This window comes from Schistocerca serialis, chromosome 1, assembly GCF_023864345.2.
Source record: "Schistocerca serialis cubense isolate TAMUIC-IGC-003099 chromosome 1, iqSchSeri2.2, whole genome shotgun sequence".
NCBI classification, from domain to species: Eukaryota; Metazoa; Arthropoda; class Insecta; order Orthoptera; family Acrididae; genus Schistocerca; species Schistocerca serialis.
The window spans coordinates 69,757,964-69,775,580 of NC_064638.1; the positions used below are offsets into that span (position 1 = coordinate 69,757,964).

General features: G+C 41.0%; 1 protein-coding gene across 1 annotated transcript in view; it reads right to left on the reverse strand.

Moving 5' to 3' along the window:
- The window catches only part of LOC126461608 (protein KIAA0100), a 320,706-nt gene that overhangs the window by 196,088 nt on the left and 107,001 nt on the right, over positions 1–17,617 (reverse strand). Inside the window, exons 11-15 of the mRNA XM_050096009.1 lie at positions 16,280–16,455; positions 16,001–16,140; positions 13,390–13,555; positions 13,021–13,161; positions 9,784–9,970 (exon numbers count right to left, since the gene is read on the reverse strand). Coding sequence (XP_049951966.1) covers positions 9,784–9,970; positions 13,021–13,161; positions 13,390–13,555; positions 16,001–16,140; positions 16,280–16,455 — 810 coding nt within the window. The remainder of the gene's footprint in view (positions 1–9,783; positions 9,971–13,020; positions 13,162–13,389; positions 13,556–16,000; positions 16,141–16,279; positions 16,456–17,617) is intronic.

Sequence of the window (17,617 nt, forward strand, 5' to 3'; positions counted from 1 at the left end):
GTAAAAGACAGGGAGCGAAAGGCTATTTACAATTTGTACAGAAAGCAGATGGCTGTTATAAGAGTCGAGGGGTATGAAAGGGAAGCAGTGGTTGGGAAGGGAGTGAGACAGGGTTGTAGCCTATCCCCGATGTTATTCAATCTGTATATTGAGCAAGCAATAAAGGAAACAAAAGAAAAGTTCGGAGTAGATATTAAAATCCATGGAGAAGAAATAAAAACTTTGAGGTTCGCCAATGACATTGTAATTCTGTCAGAGACAGCAAAGGACTTGGAAGAGCAGTTGAATGGAATGGACAGTGTCTTGAAAGGAGGGTATAAGATGAACATCAACAAAAGAAAACGAGGATAATGGAATGTAGTCGAATTAAGTCGGGTGATGCTGAGGGAATTATATTAGGAAATGAGACACTTAAAGTAGTTAAGGAGTTTTGCTATTTGGGTAGCAAAATAACTGATGATGGTTGAAGTAGAGAGGATATAAAATGTAGACTGGCAATGGCAAGGAAATCGTTGCTGAAGAAGAAAAATGTGTTAACATCGATTATAGATTTAAATGTCAGGAAGTTGTTTCTGAAAGTATTTGTATGGAGTGTAGCCATGTATGGAAGTCAAACGTGGACGATAAATAGTTTAGACAAGAAGAGAATAGAAGCTTTTGAAATGTGGTGCTACAGAAGAATGCTGAAGATTAGATGGGTAGATCACATAACTAATGAGGAGGTATTGAATAGAATTGGGGAGAAGAGGAGCTTGTGGCACAACTTGACTACAAGAAGGGACCGGTTGGTAGGACATGTTCTGAGGCATCAACGGATCACCAATTTAGTATTGGAGGGCAACGTGGAGGGTAAAAATCGTAGAGGGAGCCCAAGAGATGGATACACTAAGCAGATTCGGAAGGATGTAGGCTGCAGTAGGTACTGGGAGATGAAGAAGCTTGCACAGAATAGAGTAGCATGGAGAGCTGCATCAAACCAGTCTCAGGACTGAAGACCACAACAACAACAACAACAACAACAACAACAAGACGAGTGTTTTGGAAAAAGATTGTGATCTGGTGTAATAAACATTTTTGGAAGTTTTGAGAATATTTTTGACATTCTTTTTGATAGATGGAAAGAAAAGAAAAAGAAATAACAAAAAAGTATTCACATCAGCATGGTGTTCCATACAGTCTTAACTCCAAACATCAGGTTACTGAATACAGTGTAATATTGAGCAAGCACACCAAAACTAGTGGCTCCTCGGGTAGCAGAGTAATTGTGGCGTGCACATGGGGGCTTTTTGGACTAGGCAGTAGTGTGAAGTGCAGGGAAATCAGGACGTGCTCAGTGTAAAGACACTTCAGCTATCAAGATATTAGCATTAAATTTTCAGAGTGTTCGGAATAAAGTTCCTGAATTTACTGCCCTCCAGGAAGCATGTGGCACGCATATTATTCTCGGAACTGCGATCTGGCTCAACCCTGAGATAGGAAGTTCTAAAATATTTAGTGAGGGTTGGAGCGTGTATCGGAAAGACAGATTAGACACCGTAGGAGGTGGTGTCTTCATTGCAGTTGACAAAAATATTGTGTCTACTGAGGTCGAAGTAGAGAGTGATTGTGAAGTTATCTGGACATGTTAACAGAGATAGGAGAAATAAAGTTAATTGTTGGGTATTATTACCGGCCACCAGGATAGCAAAACAAAAGCTGAAATTTTAAATTTAGCATTTGAGAAATCTTTCACGCAGGAGGATCGTAAAAATATACCGCCGTTTGAGTCTCGTACAGATTCCTGTATGGAGGACATAGTGATAGACATCCCTGGGGTTGTGAAGCAGCTGAATGGGTTGAAAATAAATAAATCGCCAGGTCCTGATGGGATTCCAATTCGGTTTTACAGACAGTACTCTACTGTATTGGCTCCTTATTTAGCTTGCATTTATCACAAATCTCTTGCCCAACGTAAAGTCCTGAGTGACTGGAAAAAAGCGCAGGTGACACCTGTATATAAGAAGGGTAGAAGGACGGATCCTCAAAATTACAGACCAATATCCTTAACATCGGTTTGTTGCAGGATTCTCGAACATATTCTCAGTTCGAATATAATGAATTTCCTTGAGACAGAGAAGTTGCTGTGCACGCTTCAGCACGGCTTTAGAAAGCATCGCTCCTGTGAAACGCAACTCGCCCTTTTTTCATGTGATATCTTGCGAACCATGGATGAAGGGTATCAGACGGATGCCATGTTTCTTGATTTCCAGAAAGTGTTTGACTCAGTGCCCCACTGCTATGGGATTGGTTCCCGAATATGTGAGTGGCTCGAAGACTTCTTAAGTAATAGAAACCAGTACGTTGTCCTCAATGGTGAGTGTTCAACGGCCGTGAGGGTATCATCTGGAGTGCCCCAGGGAAGTGAGGTAGGTCCGCTGTTGTTTTCTATCTACATAAATGATCTTTAGGATAGGGTGGATAGCAATGTGCGGCTGTTTGCTGATGATGCTGTGGTGTACGGGAAGGTGTTGTGGTTGAGTGACTGTAGGAGGATACAAGATGACTTGGACAGGATTTGTGATTGGTGTTAAGAATGGCAGCTAACTCTAAATATAGATAAATGTAAATTAATGCAGATGAATAGGAAAAAGAATCCAGTAATGTTTGAATACTCCTTTAGTAGTGTAGCGCTTGACACAGTCACATCGATTAAATATTTGAGCGTAATATTGCAGAGCAATATGAAGTGGGACAAGCATGTAATGGCAGTTGTGGGGAAGGCAGATAGTCGTCTTCGGTTCATTGGTAGAATTTTGGAATGATGTGGTTGATCTGTAAAGGAGACCGCTTATAAAACACTAACACAACCTATTCTTGAGTACTGCTCGAGCATTTGGGATCCCTATCAGGTCGGATTGAGGGAGGACATGGAAGCAATTCAGAGGTGGGCTGCTAGATTTGTTACTGGTAGGTTTGATCTTCATGCAAGTGTTACGGAAATGCTTCAGGAACTCGGGTGGGAATCTCTAGAGGAAAGGAGGCATTCTTTTCATGAATCGCTACTGAGGAAATTTAGAGAACTAGCATTTGAGGCTGACTGCAGTACAATTTTACTGCCGCCAACTTACATTTCACGGAAAGGCGACAAAGATAAGAGATATTAGGGCTCGTACAGAGGCATATACAGGCAGTCATTCTTCCCTCATTCTTTTTCGGAGTGGAACAGGGAGAGAAGATGCTAGTTGTGGTACGAGGTATGTAGATGTAGATGTAGAAACTGATGTCCAATGTTGGACTTAACCCCTTACATGGAACATATGCCTGAGAGGGTGCATGGGTCTGGAATGAAAGCAAGTTTTCCAGGGTAAATTGGCCCAAAGAGGCTTGTGACATTCACTGCACTAAGACAGAATACCAAATAAAGCTCTCAAAGCCAGCTAGAACCACAGGGCAATTTTCAACTCCTCTAGTGGAACAAACATACCCGTCTCTGAGATGGGTGTTCCATTCTAAGGGTTAAAAATCATTTCTTGACACTCAAAAGTTGTGGTTCTTTAAACAGCAGGTTGTAAATTCTGTGCTTATGCTGACTAGTACTGACAGATCTGACATTCAAAGGAACATGATAGTACAAATTAAGAGCAAGTAGATGAAAAACTGTGTGTTAGAATGGAGTTGATAGCAGCCTGTAGACTGTTAAAATGACAATATAGGAGAAACATTTTAGACAGGAACTTATTTTATTCAACAGCCTCAATTAGACCTATAATAAAGAACCCTGTGTGCAGTAGTTAACAGAACATATTATACACCCTGCTGCTATGTACAGTGCGTCTAACTTTTAAATGGCTTTTCCAGGCTGTACCATACCACATCACTTCATGGGAGCCCATTGTTCAAAGAAAACTCGTGGAGGTAAGGAAGTTCCTTCCAACAGACAGAGAGAACCTGTGCCATCACATGGTGTATTTGATATGACAAAGCAATCATCATTACCAAAATATTAAATAACATATTACATTAAATAATACACTTAAAATAATGTACAGTTAACACAGTGAAAACAAAACAGTAAAAATTAACAATGAACCAATAGATTTTTTTTATTTAGATCAACTGAACACAATAACTGAAAAGCAATTGACGGAGACAAATAGAAAAGTGAAATTATCCAGGAGTGCTTTTGTTTAACTATGTAGTATTTTCAGAAATAGGTTTCAATTTTTCTAAAGTATACAGTATGTGTATATTACCAGTTTTTACCTTTAACAGTAATGTGTTGACTTTCAGAAGCATTCAAAAATTGACGGATGGTCAATGAGCAATAGAGTGAGGCACACTGAAAATTATTGTAGGACACAAAAAAACATATGAATCAGCAAACACGTTGGAGGGGAAGACATTACAACTTGATGACAATTAAAAGGTCGTGTGCAGTACACGTGACAAGGTGAATAGATGAAAGGTAGAATAACAAATTCCTTCAAAGGGATAAGAAAAGACCAGGGCTACGACATAACAAAAAGAAAGTAGATGGCATCAGAAAACATGCAGAACCTGTGGGGATGTCTATCACTGAGAACCACTATGCATGGAGGAGTATAAGGTCTGTTCAAAAAATTCCGGAACATTAATAATTTCGTGCCAATGGTGTGTTGCGTCAAAGTGCAGTTTGCATCCCTGCATATGCCTGTGTTTAATGTGTAACTGCTAGAGGTCTCATTGTTGTATGTCTGTTAGTTATTGTTCGTTGCTGTATTGAGTAGAATGTTGTCTCCCACAGTTTGTGAATTTTAAGATGGCAGAGTTAGAGGAGCAACGCATATGCATTAGATTTTGTGCGAAATCCCAGAAAACCTTTGCAAAGACACACCAAATGATACAGGAAGCCCACTGTGATTAGTGATTAAGCTGTACTTGGTGTTACAAATGGTTCACATGGTTTAAACATGGTCAAATTGAAGTTAAAAATGACTCTTGTTCAGGACGCCCTTCGACATCTGCCGACAATGCTTGTGTCAGGAATGCTAACAAAACTGTGCACACTAATCGAAGACTGACTGTCCAGACTGTCAGAGAGGCAGAAGAATGTAACATTTCAGGTTGATCATGTCATGAAATCCTGACACAGCATCCTGGAATGCATCATGTTGCCATCAAGTTGCCCATGACTCACAAGTAAAGCTCAGGAAGACCTTTCCCCTGCAATCTGTGAAGAGCTTTTGGATCATGCAAATGAGAATGTGATGGTCCTTAAGAGAATCACAACTGGTGATGAGACAAGAATCTACGTTTATGATTTTCAGACCATGGTTCAATCTTCACAATGGGTTGGGAAACATTCTCTAAGACCAAAAAAAAGCTCGTCAGGTCAGGTCAAATGTCAAGGCCATTCATTCATATAATTTCATTTGACTTTGAAGTATTAGTTCATGATGAATTTGTGCCACAGAGACAAACTGTTAATCGATGGTACCATCGGGGTGTATTGCGATGTCTATGAGAAAATGTGTGAAGGAAATGGCGTGATATGTGGTGAGACAATTCATAGCTCTTGCATCACGATAATAAATCCACACATTATCCCTATTGGTGCATAACTATTGTACAAAAAACAAAATCGCTGTGCTACCTCGTCCTCAGACCTAGCCCTGGCAGACTTTTTTTATTTCCAACATTGATAACCTCACTGAATGGGAAGATTTGCAATGATACAGAAGATAAAAGAAAATCTGCAGACAGTGCTTCGCACAATACAGCGGAGGCGTACCAAGTCTGCTTCCGGAAGTGGAAATGGTGTTGGGAGAGATGTATCAATTGTGGAGGAGAGTATTTTGAAGCAGAGCATGAACTATATAAGTAAAAAGATAAGTATAGAAAAATATTGTGTACAAAGTCCCAATATTTTCTGAACAGGCCTCGTACAGAGGAGGCATTTATTATCTAGTGAATGGTAAATGGTTGAAGATAGTAATTACAGTGGATACAGAATGGCAACATGAAAGTATGATATTCAACAAAGGTCTAAACTGGAATCATATATCTGGGGATTACATAACTCAGTGACAGCAAGGGACAGGACATTCAGTAGTCTGCCAACACCAATACCTGGAAAAACAATTACACGTCCCCAGAATGGCAAGTTATGTATGCAGCTTTCCCTGTGTTTTGTTACTAGTTTATTTCTTAAATTTTGTGCTTGCTATTCTACTTAAAAGGTTCAATCCCACGTTTTTAGACTAAGTGTAAATTCAGGCAGTCTATAGCTGCAGTTTTCATTTCTTGTGAAACGGCAGCAACACAGATCATTACAGCATCAGCATTAATTAGTGACAAGTCAGCAGGGTGGCAAATTGCATATCTAGGTTTCTGTCGACTTTTATACTTTACTGCTTCAGGGCCGGTGGGGGAGGGGGGTTCTGCCGCCTTCAGGCAGCTGGTTCGGGGTGTAGCGTTGGCGGAGAATCTGGTGAATCGTATGGGATGACTCAAGCATTGCACGTTTTGCTTATGGGCTCTGTTGTGAGGCAACCTCTAGTGTGCCAAACATGGTGGATCTGCCCTCACAGCAGGGTGAGGGGCGGGTGGTTACACATTTGTATCACTCCAGGTGGTGGGCCAATGAGGAGACTGGTTGGCTGGTCTCACTTATGTGCCCTGAAAGTGAGCAGGTGCCTGTTCCTTCAGCAGGGTCCAAGCAGGCACACATGGGCAGAAGTTTGCTAGTTATTGGGAGCTCCCACATTAATTGCATTATAAAGCCCTTTAGGGAGATAGCACTCAGGGCCAGACAGATAGCCAATGCGCATTCAGTATGTCTGCCAGGGGGCCTCATCTGACATGTGGAGGAGATCTTGCCTGTAGCTACTCAGCATGCAGGTTGCTGTTGTCTGCAACTTGTGACTCACGTCAGCATGAGTCGAGAAGGCTAAGAGAGTGTTTCCACTAGAACGAGCAGATAAATAATAGTTAGCACCTCACTTAGATAGTCAACTGACATTGCTTAGTTCCAGTATGATGGACAGGAAGGAAGGAAGACTAAGTTTAACATCCTGTTGACATTGATGTCATTAGAGACGGAACACAAGATCTGATTGTGTCAAGGATGGGGGATGGAAACCGACCATGCCCTTTCAAAGGAACCATCCTGGCATTTTCCTGGAGAAATTTAGGGAAATCGTGGAAAACCTAAATCTGGATGGTTGGTTGCGATTTGAAGCATCATCCTCCCAAATACAGGTCCAATATGCTAACCGTATCGCCACGTCGCCTGGTCTAGTATAATGGAGACACAGGAATTACGTGCAAAGTTTAAATGGATTGTAAATTGTGCTCTGGAGAAGTATGTGCCTACTGGGTGGATTAAGAACAGAAAAGATACACCATGGTTTAACAATGGAATTCGGAAAGTGCTGACAAAGCAAAGGCTGCTGCACTCTTGGGTCAAAAGAGGAAACGCAGATGATGACAGGCAAGTGTTCATTGAGATTTGTGCATCTGTAAAAAGATCTATGAGTGAAGCATACAACAATTACCACCATCATACTTTAGCAAAAGATCTGGCCAGTAAACCGGAAAATTCTGGTCCTTTGCAACTCACTAACAGCATCTAAGGCTTCTATTCAGTCTGGTGTGGCGATGAAGACAACAAAAGGAAAGCCGAAGTTTTAAATTTTGCATTTAAGAAACTATTCGTGCAGGAGAATCACAAAAACATACCATCATTTTATCATTACACAGACTCAAGTATTGAAGACAAGTGATAGGCATCCCTGGTGTAGAGAAACAACTGAAATAGTTGAAAACAAATACGTTGCCATGTCCGTGTGGAATCCCAGCATAAGGTGTGCTCACTTGTGTGAATGAATCTCTTTTTCTAATCAAAGTCTTGGCTGAAAGCTTTGTCTAAGTATCTTTTAATTGAGGCTGTCTACAATTTAATGCATTAGCTTTATGGTAAACAGCAATCTATCTTTTCCTACATTGTTGATAAATTTCCTTAAGACAGAAAAGCTCCTGTCCACTGTTTTATAAAGCATGGCTCTTGTGAAATTCAGCTTGTCTCTTGTCTCACATGATACACTGTGAACTATGGTTGAAGGGATCACAGGCAGATTCCATATTTCTTGATTTCTGAAAAGCAGTTTACACAGTGCCCCCCTCCAGACTGTTGACGAAGGTACGAACGTACAGAATAGCTTTCCAGATATGTGAGGGGATCGAAGACTTCTCAAGTAATAGAAACCAGTACAGTATTCTAAATGGTTGGTGTTCAACAGAGACAAGGATATCATCAGGAGTGACCCCAGAGAAGTGTGATAGGACTGCTATTATTTTGCATATAAATGAATGATCTGATGGACAGGATGGGCAGCAATCTGCAGCTATTTGCTATTGATGATGTGGTAATGTTAGCCAGCTCTAAATGAAGAAAAAGGTACATTAATGCATTTGAGTAGGAAAAATAGAGCCATAATGCTCAAAGGCAGCATTAGTAGTATGCTGCCTGACACATCACATCATTTAAATTTCTGGGCATAACACAGCAAAGCAATATGAAATTGGGCAAGCATGTAAGAATTACAATAGGGAAGGCGAATGGTCAACTTCGGTTTATTGGGAGAATTTTAAGAAAGTGTAGTTCATCTGTAAAGGAGATCACTTATAGGACACTAGTGTGACCTATTCTTGAGTACTACTAAAGTGTTTGGGATCCACACCATGTCAGATAAAAAGAAGACATCTAAATAATTTAAAGATGCTCTGTGAGATTTGTTACCAGTAAGTTCAAACAACATGCAAGTATTATGGAGATGCTTTTGGATCTCAAATGTAAATCCCTGAATGGATGGTGAAATTCTTCAAGAGGGATGCTGTTGAGAAAATATGGGAGAACTAGCATCCGAAGCTGACTGCACAACAACTCTACTGCTGCAAACACACATTTTGTGTAAGGGCCATGAAGATAAGAGAGATTAGGGCTCACTCTGTTTGTGAGTGGAACAGGAGAGGAAATGATTAGTAATGGAATGGGGTGCCCTCCACCATGTACCACATGATAACTTGCAGAGTATGTATGTAGATATGTAAATGTAGACAAGTGCACATTGTAAAAGTATTGTGTAAGGAACTGACAATGGTCTTGACAAAAAACTAATCTGGATTTTGGGGAAGTGATTCAATGGAATCATCAAAAATATTAATCAATTTGAACAGGTGAGCATCATTATCTAAGGAATTGAGTCCATTGCACTTTCTTGCTGAATCTGTTTAACAATAAAAACCACTCACCAGTACAAACAGTTAACAAATTCATGGTTTACCAGTGACATGCAAATTCTCTACATTATTGCTATATACAATGAAAAAACATAACAGCATACAAGTTACAAATAAATTATTTCTCCAATAACTTGTCAGCATTAATGGAAAAGCAAATCAATGCCATATTTTGGTGTAAAAAAAAAGAGTTTTAGAATTAGGTATATGTTCCAACAATGTCAAACAGGCGTGTCATTTCAAACATCTGACAGCTATGACTTTAGATATAAATAACAGGTGGACAGATTGTAGTCTTAACCTGGAATTAGCATTGCCTAAGGAAAATAATAATTGTACATTACAAAATTACAATTTATGCAATGCAACTTCTCAACTTAAAATTCTGCTTTCATATTTGACCACTTCTTAGAAAATTAGTCACATATTTAGACACTAAACTATATTTCTTCTTCCAGCACTTTCAGTAACAATAACAAGTATTCAACAGCAAAGTTACTGGTATATGCCTAACAGGTAACTTACCAAGTTCTATTCCACGGTAAGACAAAACCCTCTGTGTTTTTTCTTTCTAACATAATTTCTTTATTTTCTTTGATATTTGAAATATTCAAGCCTTCAATTAAGAATATGTTATTTCCATTCACAGAGATCCCTAATGATCCGGTCTGGAAGCTGTAGTTCCTGTCTTTAAGACTTGCAATGATTTCTTCTATAAAAAAAGAGAAGAACAACAGCTTTAAACTAATGATACAAAAAAGTAGCTAAGTTCACAAACAAAACAGAGCAGATGAGAGAAGTGAAAGAAAGCATTGAATAACAGAAAAATACACTGAAGCACCAAATAAACTGGTGTAGGCATGCATATTCAAATACAGAGAGATGTAAACAGGCAGAATACGACACTGTGGTCGACAACACCTATATAAAACAACAAGTGTCTGGTGCAGTTGTTAGAGCAGTTAGTAGTGCTACAATGGCAGATTATCAAGATTTGAATGAGTTTGAATGTGGTGTTATAGTCAGCGCACGAGCGATGGGACAGAGCATCTCTGAGGTAGCGATGAAGTGGGGATTTTCCCACATGACCATTTCATGTGTGTACCGTGAATATCAAGAATCTGATAAAACATCTAATCTCTGATATCACTGCAGCTAGAAAAAGATCTTACAAGAACAGGACCAATGACGACTTGAAGAGAATCATTCAATGTGACAGAAGTGCTACCCTTCCTCAAATAGCTGCAGATTTCAATGCTGGGCCATCAACAAGTGCCAGTGTGTGAACAGTTGAACGAAACATCTTCAATATGGTCTTTCAGAGCAGAAGTCCTACTCGTGTACCCTTGAAGACTGAACTACACAAAGCTTTATGCCTCGCCTGGACCCGTCAATACCGACATTGGACTGTTGATGATTGGAAACATGCCACCTGGTCAGACAAGTGTTGTATCAAATTGTATCAAGTGGATGGGCATGTATGGGTATGGAGACAACCTCATGAATCCATGGATCCTGCACGTCAGCAGGGGACTGTTCAAGTTGGTGGCAGCTCTGTATTGGTGTGGTGCGTGTGCAGTTGGGAGTGGTATGAGACCCCTGATACATCTAGATGTGATTCTGACAAGTGACACGTACATAAGCATCCTGTCTGATCACCTGCATCCATTCATATCTATTGTTCATTCCGATGGGCAATTCCAACAGGACAATGTGACACCCGACATGTCCAGAATTGCTACAGAATGGCTTCAGGAACATTCTTCTGAGCTTAAACACTTCCTCTGGCCACCAAACTCCCTAGATATGAACATTATTGAGCATATCTGGGATGCCTTGCAACGTGCTGTTCTTCACCCTCTCGTACCCTTACGGATTTATGGACATCCCTGCATGGTTCATGGTGTCAATTCCCTCCAGTACTACTTCAGACACACCAGATGTCATGTTGCCGCACTTCTGCATGCTCACAGGTGTCTTACACGATATTTGGCAGGTGTACCAGTTTCTTTGGCCCTTCAGAGTATGATGAGCTGTTAGGATTCAGAACTGGAAACACATGAACTTTCATTATGAAAAAGTGCATTAGGACAACAAGAAAAAAGGATGGATGTAAAAAAGACCTTTAAGAGTAGAATGTCTGAGAACCTAAGACAAACGAAAGACATAAAAAATGAAAAAAGACAAATGATACAATTCTGAAAGAGCATGAGATAATTCTAGAAATGTTAAATAAACGTTACGAACTGCATCATGTAATATGAGTACACACAGCTACAGTTATTTTTATTTTGACAACCTATTTAGGCCAAAATTTGACCATACTCATGTCATAAGGTGTGGTTTTGACTGTGCATTTTGCAGTGGGAATAATTAATCAACCTCTTGAAATACTCCATATTGATATAATTTGTTATACAGGGTGCATCAAAAAGAATCATCCAATTTGGCCTGTCTATGTTTCTGAAACTAATAAACATATACAACGAAGTTTGTTTTTCAATGAACGAGAAGCTGAGAACGTTTTTTTAACACCATTTCATAAATGTTTAATATGCCCCCCTTGATATGTCAAATTTTTCCCACACTGCAGTGAACATGTCTTCAGTTACAGCTTCCACAGCTGATGCAATGTCTCAGTTCATTCATTGTTGTTGGTAACAGAGGCACATAAGAAGAGTCCTTTATAAGTCACCACAAGAAATAATCACATACAGTCAGGTCCAGTGAACTTGGGGGGCCAGAAATGTAACGCTGAATCATTTAGTCCAATGTGACCAATCCACTGTTCAGTAATACTTTGGTTTAAAAATTCCTGCACTTCTACATGCTAGTGTGGCAGAGCCCCATCCTGTTGGTAAATGAAGCCATTCAAATCAGTCTCCAACTGTGAGAAAAAAAAGTTCTCAAGCATATTGAGATATGTGCTCCCTGTAATGGTGGATGTGATCAACGTCTGTATCAGAGACTCGGAGCTATTGGGTTTACACAAACAACTTGTTTCTCAGAATTGTTCATGCCATCATCTAATGCTCTGTGCTGTAGGATGATTCACACCATACCTAGTACGAAAGGCACACTGAACATTTATTACTGGCCCACACTGCGCAAAACACTGAACACAAAACGCTTTCTATTGCCCGAACACCATTTTTTCTCTGATTGAGGTGGGTGCACACTGCTGCTAACTAGTGGGGACCATGTAACACTCAAGAGTTTGCTCTTTCCATCAGTACGTTGTTAACGGATATATCTCAAATAACATAATATTTACGATTTTTTTTGGACTGGATGATTTGTTTTGATACACTCTGTATAACTAATCATATACTTCTGCCTTCCAGTGTACACTGTCAATATATTTGGAACATCCCTCATGTTGGTTTACTGCCACAACTGCCAAAATTAAATAGGTAAAATGGACATGAGTGCACTAAATCCAAAGCAGTTCGGAAAGACAGACATTCCATGAACTACAATGTTTCACTGTAGTTACAGGCATTGTCGTCATTAGTTTTGTGTATGATATTGCAGCATGAAGAAAGCAGTGAGGGACTATAATAAATGGATGTTAATCAAGTTTTAACTCTAAATGACTGTACGAAAAATGATCATTGTAGATAACAGATTACATTGAAGGGTGACAAAATGTTTATTAGTCTTACCGTGTATGTTCCAGTTTGCATCTAGTAATTATGGTCCCCCTTCGTTCATATTACTCTGTCAAGCGAGTGACTTAAAACAAGAATCTTCAGAACTCACCTGACGTTAAAACAACATGGTGGTTCTGTGAAAGGTGGATCCCGAAATGGAACTGGCCCTTCACTCTTATGGTCATTCCTCTACCACCTTGGAAGTGATCCTTATGCAAATTGTGTTGCTCTGCTGTTCTGGTGGTTTGAGCTGCAGTAGTAAAGTAAAGAAAAAAGTTTTCATGTGTTAAAATGCTGAAGGATTTGATCTCATATGGAAGGTTTCTCATTAAGCAATAACTACACAAATTGTGTCTTTAGAACAGAGAGTACTAGCACAGTTTGCTGGCTACAGCACTCGAAAAAAGGTAACTGTATTGCTGTGTGTTCTTAGGTCTTGTCTCTACAAAATTTTATTCAGCTAATAACAATATCTCACCTGTAATATTTGAACAGAATGAGTGTATTTCTTCTACCAATGTAAGAAGTTTAAGGTGCAGGTTTGTACTCCATGTTGAATGGAATTCTTCTAGAAGATGTATACTTATATCATATGTACTATATTTGCATCCAATACGAGCTAGTTTTGCATAACTTGCAAAAGACTGAAAGAAAGAATGTGGTTGTATTAACAAATTACAATAAATAAATTATGTGTAGCTTTTTCAGAACAAATATTTAGCACTTTTCATAAATATAAATATAAATAATAATAATAATAATAATAATAATAATAATAATAATCAGTGATTACTGACTGAACAAAAAAATTAATATATAAAAACAAAGATGAGGTGACTTACCGAACAAAAGCGCTGGCAGGTCGATAGACACACAAACAAACACAAACACACACACAAAATTCAAGCTTTCGCAACAAACTGTTGCCTCATCAGGAAAGAGGGAAGGAGAGGGGAAGACGAAAGGAAGTGGGTTTTAAGGGAGAGGGTAAGGAGTCATTCCAATCCCGGGAGCGGAAAGACTTACCTTAGGGGGAAAAAAGGACAGGTATACACTCGCACACACGCACATATCCATCCACACATACAGACACAAGCAGACATATTTAAAGACAAAGAGTTTGGGCAGAGATGTCAGTCGAGGCAGAAGTGTAGAGGCAAAGAAGTTGTTGAAAGACAGGTGAGGTATGAGTGGCGGCAACTTGAAATTAGCGGAGATTGAGGCCTGGCGGATGACGAGAAGAGAGGATATACTGAAGGGCAAGTTCCCATCTCCGGAGTTCGGATAGGTTGGTGTTGGTGGGAAGTATCCAGATAACCCGGACGGTGTAACACTGTGCCAAGATGTGCTGGCTGTGCACCAAGGCATGTTTAGCCACAGGGTGATCCTCATTACCAACAAACACTGTCTGCCTGTGTCCATTCATGCGAATGGACAGTTTGTTGCTGGTCATTCCCACATAGAATGCATCACAGTGTAGGCAGGTCAGTTGGTAAATCACGTGGGTGCTTTCACACGTGGCTCTGCCTCTGATCGTGTACACCTTCCGGGTTACAGGACTGGAGTAGGTGGTGGTGGGAGGGTGCATGGGACAGGTTTTGCATCGGGGGCGGTTACAAGGATAAGAGCCAGAGGGTAGGGAAGGTGGTTTGGGGATTTCATAGGGATGAACTAACAGGTTACGAAGGTTAGGTGGACGGCGGAAAGACACTCTTGGCGGAGTGGGGAGGATTTCATGAAGGATGGATCTCATTTCAGGGCAGGATTTGAGGAAGTCGTATCCCTGCTGGAGAGCCACATTCAGAGTCTGGTCCAGTCCCGGAAAGTATCCTGTCACAAGTGGGGCACTTTTGTGGTTTTTCTGTGGGGGATTCTGGGTTTGAGGGGACGAGGAAACCCAGAATCCCCCACAGAAGAACCACAAAAGTGCCCCACTTGTGACAGGATACTTTCCGGGACTGGACCAGACTCTGAATGTGGCTCTCCAGCAGGGATACGACTTCCTCAAATCCTGCCCTGAAATGAGATCCATCCTTCATGAAATCCTCCCCACTCCGCCAAGAGTGTCTTTCCGCCGTCCACCTAACCTTCGTAACCTGTTAGTTCATCCCTATGAAATCCCCAAACCACCTTCCCTACCCTCTGGCTCCTATCCTTGTAACCGCCCCCGATGCAAAACCTGTCCCATGCACCCTCCCACCACCACCTACTCCAGTCCTGTAACCCGGAAGGTGTACACGATCAGAGGCAGAGCCACGTGTGAAAGCACCCACGTGATTTACCAACTGACCTGCCTACACTGTGATGCATTCTATGTGGGAATGACCAGCAACAAACTGTCCATTCGCATGAATGGACACAGGCAGACAGTGTTTGTTGGTAATGAGGATCACCCTGTGGCTAAACATGCCTTGGTGCACAGCCAGCACATCTTGGCACAGTGTTACACCGTCCGGGTTATCTGGATACTTCCCACCAACACCAACCTATCCGAACTCCGGAGATGGGAACTTGCCCTTCAGTATATCCTCTCTTCTCGTCATCCGCCAGGCCTCAATCTCCGCTAATTTCAAGTTGCCGCCACTCATACCTCACCTGTCTTTCAACAACTTCTTTGCCTCTACACTTCTGCCTCGACTGACATCTCTGCCCAAACTCTTTGTCTTTAAATATGTCTGCTTGTGTCTGTATGTGTGGATGGATATGTGCGTGTGTGCGAGTGTATACCTGTCCTTTTTTCCCCCTAAGGTAAGTCTTTCCGCTCCCGGGATTGGAATGACTCCTTACCCTCTCCCTTAAAACCCACTTCCTTTCGTCTTCCCCTCTCCTTCCCTCTTTCCTGATGAGGCAACAGTTTGTTGCGAAAGCTTGAATTTTGTGTGTGTGTGTGTGTTTGTTTGTGTGTCTATCGACCTGCCAGCGCTTTTGTTCGGTAAGTCACCTCATCTTTGTTTTTATATATAATTTTTCCCACGTGGAATGTTTCCTTCCATTATATTGATATCAAAAAAATTAATATTTATATTCATGAGCTTTATTATTTCTAGGCATAAAATAATGTATTTATACTGTCTTAATTCTGTACTAGCCTTTATTTCTTCAGACTTGAGGCAAATATACTGACTCTTTGTGGGTAGAATTGAGGCCACTTTTGCTCCTTCAAGGATCACACAAAGCTTTGAACTGGTACTGTCTGTCTGCATTGAATCCAATCTGACCATTATGCAAACTGCATAATAATAAAAGGAACACATTTGAGTATTTAAATGTTCACAGGAAAGGTGGCATTGTAATTTCTATTGTTTATATTACAGACATCTCTTCCATATAGATCTTGTTCATAGTAAAATGCCACATAAAATAGTTACCATTTTTATCTGCGAAGAAAAATCCATTGACATGGGACAGTGAAATGTTGACAACAGAAGAACAGATGAACTTCTGAATACTGGTCTGATTCTTATTCCCAGAAAAACTGTGCATTACCTTTTGGTTATTTTGCACATTTGAGCCTTTTGGAGCAGGTCTGTATTCCTGTATGCACCTGAAAATTTTATAAAAGGAAAACTATATACATATATCTAAAAACAAAGATGATGTGACTTACCAAACGAAAGTGCTGGCAGGTCGATAGACACACAAACAAACACGAACATACACACAAAATTCAAGCTTTCGCAACAAACGATTGCTTCATCAGGAAAGAGGGAAGGAGAGGGAAAGACAAAAGGATGTGGGTTTTAAGGGAGAGGGTAAGGAGTCATTCCAATCCCGGGAGCGGAAAGACTTACCTTAGGGGGAAAAAAGGACAGGTATACACTTGCGCGCGCGCGCGCAAACACACACACATATCCATCCACACATACACAGACACAAGCAGACATTTGTAAAGGCAAAGAGTTTGGGCAGAGATGTCAGTCGAGGCGGAAGTACAGAGGCAGAGATGTTGTTGAAAGACAGGTGAGGTATGAGCGGCGCCAAATTGAAATTAGCAGAGATTGAGGCCTGGCGGATAACGAGAAGAGAGGATATACTGAAGGGCAAGTTCCCATCTCCGGAGTTCTGACAGGTTGGTGTTAGTGGGAAGTATCCAGATAACCCGGACGGTGTAACACTGTGCCAAGATGTCCTGGCCGTGCACCAAGACATGTTTAGCCACAGGGTGATCCTCATTACCAACAAACACTGTCTGCCTGGGTCCATTCATGCGAATGGACAGTTTGTTGCTGGTCATTCCCACATAGAAAGCTTCAAAGTGTAGGCAAGTCAGTTGGTAAATCACGTGGGTGCTTTCACACGTGGCTCTGCCTTTGACCGTGTACACCTTCCGGGTTACAGGACTGGCGTAGGTGGTGGTGGGAGGGTGCATGGGACAGGTTTTACACCGGGGGCGGTTACAAGGATAGGAGCCAGAGGGTAGGGATGGTGGTTTGGGGATTTCATAGGGATGAACTAAGAGGTTACGAAGGTTAGGTGAACGGCGGAAAGACACTCTTGGTGGAGTGGGGAGGATTTCATGAAGGATGGATCTCATTTCAGGGCAGGATTTGAGGAAGTCATATCCCTGCCGGAGAGCCAAATTCAGAGTCTGATCCAGTCCCGGAAAGTATCCTGTCACAAGTGGGGCACTTTTGGGGTTCTTCTGTGGGAGGTTCTGGGTTTAAGGAGATGAGGAAGTGGCTCTGGTTATTTGCTTCTGTACCAGG